Source organism: Dipodomys ordii, unplaced genomic scaffold (genome assembly GCF_000151885.1).
Source record: "Dipodomys ordii isolate 6190 unplaced genomic scaffold, Dord_2.0 Scaffold142, whole genome shotgun sequence".
Classification (NCBI taxonomy): domain Eukaryota; kingdom Metazoa; phylum Chordata; class Mammalia; order Rodentia; family Heteromyidae; genus Dipodomys; species Dipodomys ordii.
The window spans coordinates 3,319,730-3,335,956 of NW_012267358.1; the positions used below are offsets into that span (position 1 = coordinate 3,319,730).

Sequence of the window (16,227 nt, forward strand, 5' to 3'; positions counted from 1 at the left end):
AGCTAGCAAAATCAATAGAAAGTCCACGGATTGGGGGAAGATGTTCACTAGCCATACAACAGACAAGGGTCTCATATCTAAAATATACCTGGAACTCAAAAAATTAAATCCCCCAACAACAAATCCTTAAAGAAACAATCGTCCCATTACTAAATGGGCTAAACTTTCAAGAGAGGCTTCTCTGAAGAGGAAAGAAGAATGGCCAATAGACACACGAAGAAATGCTCAATCTCTCAAACCATAAAAGAAATGCAAATCAAAACAACATTGAGATACCACCTCACCCCAGTTAGAATGGCTATAATCAACAACTCTAATAACAACAGATGCTGGAGGGGATTTGGACAGAAGGGAACCTTACTGCATTGTTGGTGGGAGTGTAAACTTGTTCAACCACTTTGGAAAGTAGTATGGAGGTTCCTCAAAAGACTCCACATAGACCTCCCCTATGACCCAGCAATCCCACTTTTGGGCATTTACCCAAATGATCACAAACAAGGCCATACTAAAGCTACCAACACAACTATGTTTATTGCAGCATTATTTACCATAGCTAAGATATGGAACCAACCCAGATGCCCCTCAGTAGATGAATGGATCAAGAAAATGTGGTATCTATACACAATGGAATTCTATGCCTCCATCAGAAAGAATGGCATTGCCCCATTAGTTAGGAAATGGAAAAACTTGGAAAAAATTATATTAAGTGAAGTAAGCCAGGCCCAAAGAAACATAGGTCCCATGGTCTCCCTTATTTGCAATAACTAGTATATGTCTGAGACAAGCAGAAAAGGTCAGATAAGTTGATGTTAGGTGAAATGAACCCCAAGACAAGTATTCAAATGTTTTTTTTCTTTTTTGCAATTGTTTCTAATATATTTATTGTTGTTTTTTGGTTTTTGTCAGTTGTGGGGCTTGAACTCGGTCTGGGCGCTGTCCCTCAGCTCTTCAGCTCAAGGCTAGCGCTCTACCACTTGAGCTACAGTGCCACTTCCTCTAACATATCTATAAGATGATTTCTTTCTTGCTTTGTATGTCCCACCCCCATGGTATAAATTCTGCTTTCATTGTATTTGATGTTGGTATAATTTGTGGAGGGGAAGGGGAAAAACAAGCCGTTTAAATAAGGATACAAGTGGACCCATTGCAACAATGAGATGTACAAGATGTTATGTCGAAAAACAAATTTTACCACTTTGGCCAGAGTGGATCGGGGAGATAGGAAGGGTTGGGAAGGGGAAACAAAGGAGGAGGTTACATAGCTTGATAAGAAATGTACCCATTACCTTACTCATGTAATTGTGACCCCTCTGTATGGTATTTTCACAATAAAAAAATTATTTGATTGGTTAGTTGTGGGGCTTGAACTCAGTGCCTGGGCATTGCCCCTAAGCTTTTTTTACTCAAAACTAGCTCTCTACAAACAGAGCCACAGCTCCACTTCCAATTTTCTGGTAGTTAATTGGATATGAGAGTCTCACGGATTTTCCCGCTCAGGCTGGCTTCGAACCACAAGTCTCTGATCTCAGCCTCCTGAATAGGTACGATTACAGGCCTGAAGCATAAGTGCCCAGCTTTTCTTTGTTATTTAATTTAGTGTTTCTCTGTAACATCTATGAAAGGTCCATTACTGCATATAAATAATAAAAAAAGAAAATATAGAATAGATTGGATATATTATCTGTTTACGTGAGATTGCTAGCCAGTTGTTACTGCCTAAGGTAAACTAAGCTAATGATGTAACTCAAACTCAAATTCAATTATCTTGGGTTTTCTCACTTTACTAGATGCTTTAAAATTTTTTAGTGTCATTTGAGTGCTAGTGGGTCACAACTGTAATCCTACCTACTCAGGAGACTGAGATCTGAGGATCATGGTTCAAAGCCACCCTGGGCAGTAAAGTCCTCAAAACTCTTATCTCAAATAAACTACTCAAAAAAAGCCAGAAGTGGTGCTGTAGCTCAACTGGTAGAGCACTATCCTTGAGCACAGAGAGGCTCAGAGACAGTGTCCAGGCCCTGAGTTCAAGCCCCAAGACTGGCAAAAAAAAAAAATTAGTGTCTTTTTTTGTGATATCTCATGTTGAATTCTACATGAAAAAAAACTACTAGAAGATGTTCTTTACCTACTTGGAAACAATAAAGGCATATATTTTATATTTCCTGCCATTTGTCATTAATTCTAACAAGAATATCTTCCTTATATTCTTACGTGTTTCAAGGATGTATGTTAAAAACAAAACCTAGAGGCTAGGAAAGTGGCTCTGTGGTAAAGTGCTTGCCTTGCATGCATGAGACCCTGGGTTCGATTCCTCAGCACCACATAAACTAAAAGAAAAAAGCTGGAAGTGGCGCTGTGGCTCAAGTGGTAGAGTGCTAGCCTTCAGCTGAAGAGCTGAGGGACAGCGCCCAGGCACAGAGTTCGGGCCCCATGACCGGACCCAAAAAACAAAACAAAACAAAAAACCTATATTATTAACTTCATAATATCAAATATTTGGGTTATTATACAAATTTTCATGTGCTTCATCTTTCTTTTAGTTTGATTTCCCTTTTAATCAGTTCATAGAACCTGTAACATCAAGATGTTTTGGGGGTAAATTGTGTTTATTTTATTTTTTGTTTTTTTTCTTTGTTGTTATTGTTGTTAGTGGTAATGATGGTGTTTGATTTTGCTTTGTTTTTTTTTTCTTTCTGGAGGGGGTAGGGGAAGGGCTACAGAAGGAAGGGAGGAAGGGAGAACAAGTGCAATTTTTCTATTCAGTATATACTATGTGGAAAATGACCACATGACTAGTGGGCAGGGATGGGAGGGTGAAACTGGGGGAAAATAAAGGAAGAGGTGATATTGTCTAAAAAAAAAAAGAAATGTATTCATTACCTCATTACTGAAATGGAAGTCCCTCTGTATAACACCTTAATAATAATGCAATTTTTTTTAATTTCAGATATTCTAGATGGACTCATTTTGGAGAAGGGCAGAGGCAGATAGTAGGTCATGTGGGAGTGGCTTCTGTGATGGATTTGGAAGGAGAATATTTATCTAGCAAGAAACATACAAAGATGGCCTGATAGCACCTGCTTCTCAGGGCATTGGACAGGACAGAATGGGAGGACTGCCCTTGGAATAGCAGTGTGGAACCAGGGAAAGAACTGTGGCTCATATTCATGCTGAGTGGGTTCTGTATGAGGTGCAGGAGGGAAGGCCCCGAGTTAATAGGGCAATATGAGAACCCACATCTTTAAGGGAAAGCCAAGCTCTATTCAGAGCAAGACAGTGAAGGGACTTTCCAAAGATGTTTCGAGATGGTTACTATGTCAAAGAGTTTGCTTCAGAGACTCATCTATGGGGTACAGCCACCCTTCCTGGGTGTGAGGGTGTGGTGAGGGATTGAGCCAGATTGAGTGAAAGAAAGAATGTTCACACAAGAATCCCCTGGGCTCTTTTGTTATCACAACTAAGAGAGAGAGAGAGAAAGAGAGAGACAGAGACAGAGAGACAGAGAGAGAGAGGCAGAGGCAGAGACAGAAATATGCCTGGTGAAATTATTCCCAAGGTTTGCTCTGAGCAGGAGGAAGATCAGATCAAGTACCACCTTTCTAGGGAATTCTCTTCAGCTCCTTAATATTGATTTGGTATAATTGAATTACATGTCCTTCAGAATTAAATAGTGTCCCTTTAAGTCACTTGCACACTTTTGACAGATGAATGTAGTTCCCTGAGTTTGAGATAGTCATTTATAAGAGAAAGAGAATGTCACATCCATCTGCTATTTATTCCAAGAGATACAGTAATATCCTGCTACAGCAGTGATAATGTTTTTTTTTCATTTTTATAAAATGTTTTGCCCCCTAATCTAACTTTAGGATATCCTTCCCCACCGTTTTTTTGGTAATAGTTTACTTTGAGATTTCCTTGTCTTCCCCGGGAAATTTTGTATTTCTACCTTTAACTCAGAAATAATGGATCTTTGTCTAGAGCTAAGAGATGTTTTTTTTCTGGTAAGTTGTGTTTTATAGTAAGGTGAATTTTAAATCCAATTTTATCTCGGTCATATATATTTTGCCCAAATTAAGTCAAAACAATATATTACTGCCACTTATACAAAGCAAAAGTACTATGGAAATACATTATTACAGAGCTTATTTCCAAGCAGAGACTACAGAACTGGCTCAGAAATTCTCTGAACATTATCCCTAATCTAGAACTTGAATAATTTCCTTCAAATCATCAGGAAGTAGTTGATTCTTGATATCTTTTATACCACAAAAACTATGAGCTGAAACATATTTCAATAGCTCTAACTGAGCTTGTAGAAAACAAGAATCAACAAAAAATCAGGTTGTATGCTCTGTGGGACTGTACGTGTGTCTCTTAAGGAATTTATTATTAAAAAAGGAAGAAACAGGTTCAATCTGATAATCAGATCATATACATTATTGAGGATTTATAAGCTGCCTGGCACTCATGTGTATTTACTTGCGCTCTGGTTTCTCTTCAGATCTCATCAATCTTTTGCCTTATACATGTATTACTGTATCAGTGAGTAATCACAGCAATTCCATGAGGCATATAATATTATTATTTCCATTATACAGATTGGAGAAACTGAAGTCAAGAAACATTTAAAAACATGCTCAAGTTTGCACATGTAATAAATAGCCAAGCCAAGATACGAACTCAGTAAACCTTATGCAATGCACAATAAATCTCTTAATATGAGGTTTGTACTAGAAGCTACTATACTTTTTTCCATTTGTGAATACATCATTCTGTTGAAATAACTTACTTATTTTCAGATTCTGGCATTTGAGAAAACTTTGGAAGAACAAGACGAAACAGACACCTGTATAATAAAATGATATCAAAAGTGATTCTTAAGAATAAACACATGGGAAAATTTATACCAAGTTATTCACCTTGATTACCCTGAAAGGTAGAATTGAGAAAAGATGAGGAAATTAATCTTGTCCAGTGTGTGTGTGTGTGTGTGTGTGTGTGTGTGTGTGTGTGTGTGTGTGCGCGTGTGTGTGTGTGTGTGTGTGTGTGTGTGTGTGTGTTCGCAGATCCGGTCCTGAGGCTTGAACTCAGAGCTGGGCACTATCCTTGAACACTTTCTTTTTTTTAATCTCAAGGCTAGTACTCAACCACTTGAGCCACAGCTGCACTTCCAACCTTTTGGCTGTTCATTGGAGATAAAAAGTCTCATGGACATTCCTGCCTTGGTTGGCTTCAAACCTTGATCCCTAGGTCTCAGCCTCATAAGCATCTGGCTTTACAGACATGAACTACCAGCGCCCAGCGTAATCTTGTTTTGTTTGTAGATCTCTATGTTGTAAAATGATTACAATGAAAACATACCCATTTTGTGACTTTTTAAATGCAATTTAATAATTTTGAAACAAAAGAATACTTTTTAAAACAAAATGTTAATGTTACATCACTCATATTATCAGCCCAAATCACCACTAGAATGTCAGAGATAATATACGTCTTTATGTTTTTCTTTCTATAGGGAACCTGGAAATAGTTTTTGGATGTTACACAACTGAGGATCCCTGTTCTTTGAAGGGAAATCAGAATGACAAGCTGACATAATAAAGCAATTTGTAGTTTCACATCTGAAAATGTTCTTTAAGAAATACCATCTGTCTTGAATGATTTTCATCATTTCCTTAGTGCAACTATCTCAAATCCTTCTGACACTTTTATTTCAGTCACTCCATTTCACTTTATAAATTTGACCTGTAGCATATAGTTCAAGCAGCAGGAACACCATCCTAGAATCCCTGCTTTCCATTTGACATTTGTTCAGTCAAAACTACAATAGCTATCACGTTATCACATCTCGACTGCACTCTCTGCCCTACTGTATGTACTCCATAAATCCATACATTCAGAAGTCACTTTGAACAAAAATCAATTTTCCTTTCTAGAAATAAATGTGGGGGAAATTCAACTGCTTACTTTTTTAACTTTGCATCTGGGTTAACAGTTTTTGTAGATATCAAACTCATAGAATTATTTGGCATAACTTATACAACAATACTAAGATGAGTAGATGGAAATCCTTTTACTTCCACAGAATGTGATTTCCTTACTTTAAAGATGAAAGTGCTTGTTTTGGATCTTCTGAGTGTTGAGCTAAATATTCCAAAGCTTTTCCTGCCACAACTCGTTGTCCATTCTAAAAAGAACAGATATAGTATTTTAATTACATTTTAAAGTGATGCTTGCAACAGGTGTTCATATTTCTGCACATTCAAGATTATATACAAATATGAACATGTTCATATTTGTATATATATATGGACACACAGGACTCAAATTCTGTATCTAATGTTTTTGCTAATTGGCTGGTGCTCCACCATCTGAGCCATGCCACCAACCTCTCATTTTATAATCCCAAAAGAGCTACTATGGATGATAAAATGAAGATACAAATCATTGTTGGACATATGTTTATCATGTTTATCATCCCAGCTACTTGGGAGGCTTAGGTTATGAGTCTGGGGCTGAGATTAGGAGATTAGGATCTGGGATGGATGTCAACTGGGACAAAAAATTATTGATACTCTAGCAACAAACAAATCTGGTTATACTGGCACAGAGTGGAATCCAACTATAAGTTAGGTAGGAATACTGAGGTTGAAAGTTGGCTTTGAAAGACAAGTAGATACCCTATCTGAAAAACAACCTAAAGCACAAAGGGCTTGGAGTGTGTTCAAGTAACAGTGTTTGCCAGCAAGCAGTGAATGAATGTTTCCTTAAGTTTGTGCTCCAGATGTCTTAACTGTCTCACTCTATTACCCCACTGCAGCTCTCAATTTCACCTTTTTCTACTTTCTGATCATTGTCTCTGATGTTTCCTACCAACTTCCTCTATTACTCTGATCCCAAAAGACTTTATTTTGTCAGTTATGGTGCTTAAACTCAGGGCCTGGGCTCTGTCCCTGAACTGCTTCTGCTCAAGGGTAGCACTCTACCTCTTGGGACACAGCACCACTTCTGGCTTTTTCTGAGTAGTTTATTGAAGATAAGAGCCTCATGGACTTTCCTATTTTGGTTGGCTCCAAACCCCAATTGTCAGATATCAGCCTCTTAAGTAACTAGGATTATAGGCGTGAGCCACCAGTGCTGGGCTTCCTAAAGACCTTTAACCGATAGATATTACTAACATTTTAATGATGCTCATCTTCATAATATCTTCCTTTACTCTCAGCATAAATTCCCTAAGGATTAATGATGGAACTCCCTTGGTTTCTGGATTTTCTTCCCCTATACAAAATCCATATCTGGTTAAGATCAACATTATACGGATATTTGTGCCTGCATGTATGTAGCAGAATATGGCTGGAAAAATTATGTAACTACTTTATTTTAAAATGCTATCAAAAGGGAGGTGAAGGGTAAACAAAGGAGGAGGCTGCAATGCTTGGTAAGAAATGTATGCATTATCTTGCCCATGTAATTGTAACCCCTCTGTACAGTATGTTCACAAATAAAATAAAATTAAAAAAATGCTATCAAATGAACCTTAATGCTAATGGCAAGCAGATCCCATTTCCCTAGTCCCCTCTGCCTGCTTTGCTGAATAATTAGTTTAAACCTTATCCTCTCTTTTCAAACACCATAGACATCTCCTTTTCTAAGGTCACCGTTTGACAAGGAGTTTGGGAGAAAAGAAACAATAAAGGAGAATGAAAGAGTATGATTCATGAGGTAGGAAAAAAACAAGGATAATGTTGTGTTTCAAAGGTGAAAGAATGGTCAACCATGTAGACTACTGCTGATAGGTAAAATACAGTGAGGACTGAGATTTAACCACTACAATTTTCAATACAGAGGTCACTAGTGACCTTGACAAAAGTAGCTTTGTGACAGAAGTGTGACCAGAGATGGTTTAGCAGATATGGAGGAAAGGAATTAGTCACTAAGTATAGAGAGTACATTAGAGGAGTTCACAAAGGAATAAATAAATTGGGCAGTCGCTGGTGAGAATGGGTCAAGGAAGATTTTTAGCTTTAATGATATAATGGACTTAGATTCTATGGAAGTGAGCCAAAGAGAACAAGAAGTTCATGAGGTGAGAGATAAAGGGCAAAAGGTGATGGACACTAGTATATAAGTTGAGTGACTGGCTTTAGAAAGAACATGAATAGCACATCCATCAATAATAGGTTGAGGAGGCAGAAAATGTGGCATAATTCTTAGTGTGTGGAGTAGAATCTCAGTAGTAGAAGAAATCTGTGAAGTTTTCTTCCTGACTAGTTTCAATCGAGATGAACCCCAAGAGATGGGAACAAGAGGTTTATTATTTTATTTTTTGTAGGATTTACTTTTTCTATTTTTCACCTTTTGTTGTTTTGGGTTCCTATCCCTTTTGTATGTGTTTGTCTAAGTTGGGGAGAGGAAGAAGAAGCACAGAAACAGTGAGGCAAAGGGTGAACTATTTCAGCAGTGATATTAGACACTTTGCGGAAAATTAACTATACAACTTGGGAAGGGGAGAGGGAGGGGAAAACTGGGAGAAAATGAGGAAAAGGTGACACTGTTCAAAAATAAATGTACTCAATACCTGACTTGTGTAACTGTAACCCCTCTGCACATCACCTTTGCAATAATATTTTTTAAAGCTAGAATATGCACATTGTCTCTTCTGGGGTGTAGAGGGGATACATTTTTTTGTGTACTGATCTTGAGGCTTGAATTCAGGGCCTGGGTGCTGTCCCTGAGCTTCTTTTGCTCAAGATTAGTGGTCTAGCCCTTGAGCTCCACTTCTGGATTTTTCTAAGTAGTTTATTGGAGGTAAGACTTTCCTGCCAGGGCTGGCTTTGAACCGAAATCCTTAGATCTCAGCCTCCTGAGTAGTTAGGAATACAGGCATAAGCCACCAGCACCTGGCAAGCGGGGTAAATTTTACAAAAAGTTTAAAAGATGAGATAGATTATTTTAAAAGAAGAGAAAGCAATGTGTTACCTGCCTAATATCTCATTCTTACTACCATGTCTTACTACCATTCTTACCACTGGATTATTACCACCATTTCCCATTCTGTACTGCCTCCAATTTCTTCCTCTTCATCTCCCGAGGCATAGCCAAAGTTATTTCTCCAAAATAACTTTTTTGTATTTTGCTTTGTATTTTTATTTTTAAGACAGGGTCTCATGTATTCCAGGCTGATTTTGAACTCTGAAATCTTCCTACCTCAGTTGTAGAGCAGGTATCATAGGCATGTACCACTATGGTGGGTTTCCAAGAACTGCTTTCACATAGATTACCACCAAAGTTTTCTTACTGTTCAGAAAATTTAAAAGTATACGGTGGTGCTCATCTGTAATCCCAGCTACTTGAGAGGTAGAGATAGGAGGATCACAGGTCTAGGCCTGATCAGGCAATAGTTAGTGGGACCTTATTTCAAAATCAAGCTGAATGTGGTGGTGTCACAACTGTAATCCCAGGCAACTCAGGAGGCTTCCTCCTGAGTGATCTTGGCCAAGGCTAGCCTATGTAACAGCTTGAAATCCTATCTGAAAAATAAACTAAAAGTAAAAGGACTATGGGTATGGTTTAAGTGGTAGAGTGACTGCCTAGCAATGTTTGAGGTCCTAAGTTCAACCAGCAGTACATTACCTCTTCAAAAACGAAAAATAAATAAATAAAATATACAATCTTGCCAAAAAATCAATTATACTTTGTCATAACATAATAATAAGTTGGAAGTTGAGCTATGTCTCAAAGTGGTAGAGTGCTAGCCTTGAGCAAAAAAGCTCAGGGACAGTGCACAGGCCCTGAGTTCAAGCCTCATGACTGAAAAAAATAAGTTTAAAAATTACAACAAAATAAAAATTTTTAAATTAGAATAAAAAATAATAAAGCAAATTATATTACACATAAATGATAGAAAATTAATTAGGACCAAATGATGGAATGATAGAAAATTAACCCACTACAATTCTAACCAAATACACAGTCTGTCAAGGAAATCACATTCCTTTATGTATGTCTTGTTTACTTTCATCTCATCCTATAAAATATATTCTTACATATCTCAGTGCTACACTTTATAAAGCCCAACTGAAGGATTCCTTCCACTGTAGAGAATTCTCAAATCAATTCCAATTCTCAGTGCTCTCTGCTTCCTCTGAATTTCAATAATATTTAACATGTATATTAGTTATCTGGTCTTTATCCTGTATATTGTCTTATCTTATATACTGTTTGACTGTTTAAGTGGATTTCTGAGATCCTTGAGGACCGTATTTGTAGCACCTAGACCAATTTCTTGCTTAATGTAGTTGCTAAGTACAGTTAGATGAGTAAGGTAACAATTTCTGAAGGAAGAAGCCAGACAAGGTAGAGAATATTTGTAATCTTGACTCTCAGGAGGCTGAGGTAGGAGGATCATGAGTTCAAGGCCAGCCTGGGCTACATAATGAGACACTGTCTCATACAAAAATATTGTATGATGAGAAAAAAATATTTAGCAGATAGAGGCATAGCATGTGTTTTTGCAGTATGGGGAGGAGGAAGGAAGAGAAATTCTGTAGTAAGAAACCCAAAATAAATATTTTTTGAAAATTTCAAAGTTTGTATTTGATATAAAAAGCAGGGAATATCTTGCTTGCAGAATTGCTTTATTTCTCTTTATATCTTCATAAATGTAGACTGAAATAAATGAAACAAAGTACAGAAGAATTATGGAACTATGATTCTGAGCAGATTTTCATACAGAAGGAAGAATCAGAAACAAAGTACTTTATAAGATCAAATTTCATAGTTTATGAACCATATTTTTAGTTATCTTTTCAGTTAATTTTCATATCAAATCTAGAAATAGGTAATTGACTTTATTGTACAAATGAAACTAACATTCAAAGAAAATCAGGTGCTTATTAAGTGGCAGAGTCAGTACTCAAACTTGGTTCAAAAACTCTTAAGCTGCTACCATGCTTTTCCACGTCTGTGTGTGTGTGTGTGTGTGTGTGCGTGTGTATGTGTTTGTATGTGTGAGTATGCACGCACAGGCGCACTGGTACTGGGGGTTTAATCTCGGGACCTTGCACTATTGCTTGGTGCTCCGCTACTTGAGCGACAACTCCACTTCCTTTTCCAAGATTTATAAAATAAAAATCCGAAAGGGAAAAAAAGAAGCCCAAGTATTTATTATATCTAAACTATCATTGTTTTGTGGTTATGACTAAAAAAGTCCACCAAATTTATTTTGTTTAAATTGATGAGAAAGATAAATTTCAAATAGATACATACTAATTTCTATGGTGCCTTTTTCTCTCCCTCTCCTTCTTCTCTACTCTTATTTTGTTGCAGAGATGGGAATCTAACCCAGGGCCTTGTATATGCTATGTAGACTCTACCACTAAGCTATAACCTATCCCTTGGCATGAAAATTTTAAATCTGTAATTTCTTCCTAAAATTCATGTTTTATTATTTTTACTTTTTTCTATTAAGCACGTCTGTTAGCTGACTTTAGAGGAACGAGGGGTTGGTCTGAAGGCCTCACATCTGCTAGGTAGACACTCTATAGTTGAGCCATGCTTCCAGCCCTTGTTACTTTACTTTGTTTCATTTATTTCAGTCTACATTATGAAGATATAAAGAGAAATAAAGCAATTCTGCAAGCAAGATAAACATGAAAATGTGACAGAAACAAAGATTGAAGAAAGGGCTCTCTTGTAGCCTTTGGTCATTCTGTCTTTCAAACAAGAAGAAGGAAAATCTAGTAGATTGATGCATGTGAGTTACCGCAAGAGCAAACTGGGCAGCTAAATTTATGAGTGAGGTAGGTGAAATTCCACTTAGAATCAGGTCATTATTTCTCAGTTCTTCCTGTTTCAGTACTGATGCTAAAGCAGCAATTGCCTGCAAAGCTGAAAAACAAGAAAACAATAAAAGCATATTTTGTCAAATATTATACTTATCTATCATTAATTATATGACAATAAATTCTGAATTCACTTAAGAGCATTAATATCTTTAGTGATTAAAATTCATAAAGTCACATGAGTTGGTAAACCACCAAAAAGGATTTGATTATCAGAATAATACAACTGAGCAATCATGCATCTGTGAACTTATTCTATAGCTATATTTGCAAAAGTAAATAAATACACTCAAAGGTGTTCATCTGGCATTGCTTAAAAGAGTAAAATATCAAACCTGGAACTGAAATTCCATTAATAATAGGTGGGCTGAATACATTTTGGCACATCCATAAAATGGAATGCAAAAACCACAAAGTTTAGAATGGAATTGCTGTATTATATTCCATTGTGTCCTAAAGGTAGATGATTAAGTCAAATGTGTGTACTGCTAAGATTAAGTAACAAATAAATAACAAAGTTATATATAGCAAGCGAAAAAGAGACAATCATGAAAATTCAATTTAACCAAGGAATTCAATTTCTTTCTTCCTTCCTTCCTTTCTTTCTTTCTTTTCCTTCCTTCCTTCCTTCCTTTCTCTCTTTCTCTCTTTCTTTCTTTTTTTTCAGGTAAGGGATAGGTTTATTCATTGTTCTGGCTGGCACCAGGCCACGTTGGCCCTCCACACGGCTGGGAAAGGCTTGGGAAAGAGTTTCTTTCTTTCTTTCTTTTTTCTTTCGTTCTTTCTTGCTCCCTTCCTCTTTCTACCTTTCTTTCTTTTTTGTTGTGCTAAGGATTGAACCTACAACTTTACATATGTAAGGAAATTACTCTACCACTAAGCTACATCTCTAGCATTTAATAAGAAAATCAGAAAAAAATTGGCAAAAAAAGAGCAGATGAGATAAATTGAAGACAAACCAATGCTAAATTTAAATCTAATCATGTTAACAATCATATTAAATATAAGTGACTAAGTGAACCAATTAAAAGGCAGATCTCTGGCTTAAATTAGAAACAAAACCATATACTTGTATGCTACTTTCAAACTAACACATTTAGATATAAAGATGAAACTAAGTTAAAAATAAGGGATAAGATAATATATGTATTAGAAGTGGAGTTGTGGCTCAAGTGGTAGAGCACTTGCCTTGAGCTGAAGAGCTCAGTGACAGAACCCAGGCCCAGAGTTCAAGCCCCATAACTGATCAAAAAAAATAAAGATAATATATGCATTAATAAGCCATCAAAAGAAGGCTGGGATAGCTATATTAAAGCCACATGAAGTACATGTCAGAGGAGAGAACAATTACAGTAATAAAAGGTAATCAATAAATAAAAGGGAATCAATTCATTATGAGGACATAAACCAAAATGTTTATCTACCTACTTTTATACTCAAAAACTTAAATATTTTCTCTCAATAACAGAATTGGTAGAAAATCAGCAAGAATACAACACACTTAGCACTATTTATCAATTTAACCTGATTAACATTTATAAAACACTCAACCCAACATTAGCAAAATCTATATGCTCCTAATGAATATGGAATATTTACCAAGGAAAGCAACATTCTGGGCCACAAAATATAACTCAACATATTTAACAGGATTCAAGTATAAGTGTGAATTTTTCTGCTACAATGGAACTAAACTTAATGTGAATAGAATATTTTCTAGAAAATTTGAAAATAAATACCATATTTTGTATGTATTCTTTGAAAGCAAAGTCAGTATGACTATGTGAATATCATTCACAATAGATGAAAAAGGACATAGGCATCTAATCAAACATATGAAAGACTGCTATGATGAAAAACTAGAAAGCAGTGAAGAAATTGTGAAAGACACTAGAAATTGAAAGATATTACATGTTCAAGATTGGCAGAAATATTCTTAAAAGGAGCCAGGTTCTGGTGGCCCAGGTCTGTAATCTAAACTACTCAGGAGACTGAGATCTGAGGATAGCGCCATTCAAAGCCAGCCTGGGCAGAAAAGTCCATGAGACTCTTATCTCTAATAAACCACTTGAAAACTAGAAGTGGCATTGTGGCTCAAAGTGATAGTATGCTAGCCTTGAGCTAAAGAGATCAACAACAGTGCCCAGGACCTGAGGTCAAGCCCCCAAACCAGCCAAAAATAAATAAATAAAAGATCACATTACCAAAAGCAATATATGAATTCAAAATTCCAATTGCATTCTTCATTGAAATAGGAAAAAAGTCTTGAAATTCATACGGAAGCATAAAAGTCCCTGAGTAACCAAAGAATCTTGAGCAGAGTAATGCCAGAGGTATAATAATTGATTTGAAACTACAGAGCCATAGTAACCCAAATGATAGTACAGGCTTAAAACTAGACATGGAGAACAATAGAACACAACAAAAAATCCAGAAATGAGCCCAAATAATGGGAGAAAAGTGAGCCTCTTAATAAGTGGTGTGAAGAAACAGGATATCCACACATAGATGACTAAAACTAGCCATGTGTGATTTCTTACATCCATAACCCCAGCTACTCAGGAGGCAGAGATGAAAGGATCACAATTTGGGGCTAGCCTGGGCAGAGAATTACTGAAACTCCACCTCAATAAGCTAAGCCAACTGTAGTGCTTCATGTCTTTAATCCCAGCTATGTGGGAGACAAATATATGGTTAAAGGTTAGGCCCAGGCAAAAGTGAGACCCTACCTGAAAAATAAACTAAAGTAAAAACGGTTGAAAGTGTGGCTCAAGTGGTAGAGTGCTTACCTGCCAAGTATGAGGCCCTTCCAATAAGGAGACTGACACTAGATCCCTACCTTTCAACCCTGCACAAAACTCAACTCAAAATGTAAGATGTCAAACTCTGGAGCTGGGCTGGGCACTGCCAGTGGCTCATGCCTGTAATCCTAGCTACTCAGGAGGATGAGATCTGAGGATCAAGGTTCAAAGCAAGCCTGGGCAGAACTCTTAACTCCAATAAACCACTCAAAAACCAGAAGTGGCACTGTGACTCAAAGTGGCAGAGCACTAGCCTTGAGCAAAAGAGCTCACAGACAAAGCCCTGAATTCAAGCCCTATGATCAACCAAAAAAAAAAAATTAAACTCTGAACATACTAAAGGAAAATAGAAGAAACACTTCAGGATCTAGGCATATGCGATGACTTTCTTAATAGATTCCAATAAGTTCAGAAAACAATAGCAAAAATTGACCAATAGGATTCCATGAAATTGAAGAAAAAAAGTTGTGTACAGCAAAAGAAACACAGAGAGACTACAGAATGGCAAAAACCTTTACCAGTTATTCATCTGACAGAGGATTAATAGATAGAGTGAATAAAGAACTAAAAAAAAAAATTGGGGGGGAGGAGTCCGGTCATGGGGCCTGAACTCTAGGCCTGGTTGCTGTCCCTCAGCTCTTCAGTTCAAGGCTAGCGCTCTACCACTTGAGCCACAGCGCCACTTCCAGCTTTCCCAGGGCCTCACGCATGCAAGGCAAGTGCTCTACCACTGAGCCACCTTCCCAGCCCCAATAACTAAAAAATTTTAAACAAACAATCTAATCAATAAATGGGCAAGGGGATTGTACACTTTTGAAGAAACACACATGACCAACAAATACATGAAAAAACACTGAACATTTTTAGCCACCAGGTAAATGTAAATAAAAGGTACACAGAGATTTCCTCCCACTTCAGTTAGAATGGTATTATCAAGAAGACAAACAGAAGCAAATACTGGCAAAGATATGAGAATGCAATGGTGGCAGTCATGTAAATGAGTGCAGCCACTAAGGAAATCAGTATGAAGATTCCCCCAAAACCAAACAGAAACCATTGAAAATGGAACTGTCATGTGGTCCAGCCATACCATTTCTAGGTACATATCCAAAAGAATCCGTCAGACTACTATAGAGATACCAGTGCATCCATGTTTATTGTAGCACTATTCATAATAGACAACTTATGCAGTCAACCAAAGTGCCCATCAACAAAGAAATTAATATTGTATTAATTCATTCATATTAAATAATATAATTTACAGGAAAATGGATGGAAGAAGGGATCATCATGTTACATGAAATAAGGCAGACTCACAGAAACAAGTATTACACTTTTTGTGTTATACATGGGATCTAAAGAGGGAAGGACATAAAAGTAAAATGGAGACTATCAAGGTTATAAAAGGGAAGAAATAAAGGAAAGTGGAAGGGGTATAAGAAAGAGCAAGAGGGAGGTCTGGGAAGGTGGCTCAGTGGTAGAGCGCCTGCCTTGCATGCTCAAGGCCCTGGGTTCGATTCCTCAGCACCACATAAGCAAAAAGAAAAAGCCAGAAGTAGTGCTGTGGCTCAAGTGGTAGAGCG

The 16,227-nt window shown here is 37.0% G+C and overlaps 1 protein-coding gene across 1 annotated transcript in view; it reads right to left on the reverse strand.

Annotated features, from left to right (window-relative positions):
* The window catches only part of Tex11 (testis expressed 11), a 211,350-nt gene that overhangs the window by 90,947 nt on the left and 104,176 nt on the right, over positions 1 to 16,227 (reverse strand). The window contains exons 17-19 of the mRNA XM_013031614.1: positions 11,765 to 11,889; positions 6,102 to 6,187; positions 4,790 to 4,846 (exon numbers count right to left, since the gene is read on the reverse strand). Of these exons, the coding sequence (XP_012887068.1) occupies positions 4,790 to 4,846; positions 6,102 to 6,187; positions 11,765 to 11,889 (268 nt within the window). The remainder of the gene's footprint in view (positions 1 to 4,789; positions 4,847 to 6,101; positions 6,188 to 11,764; positions 11,890 to 16,227) is intronic.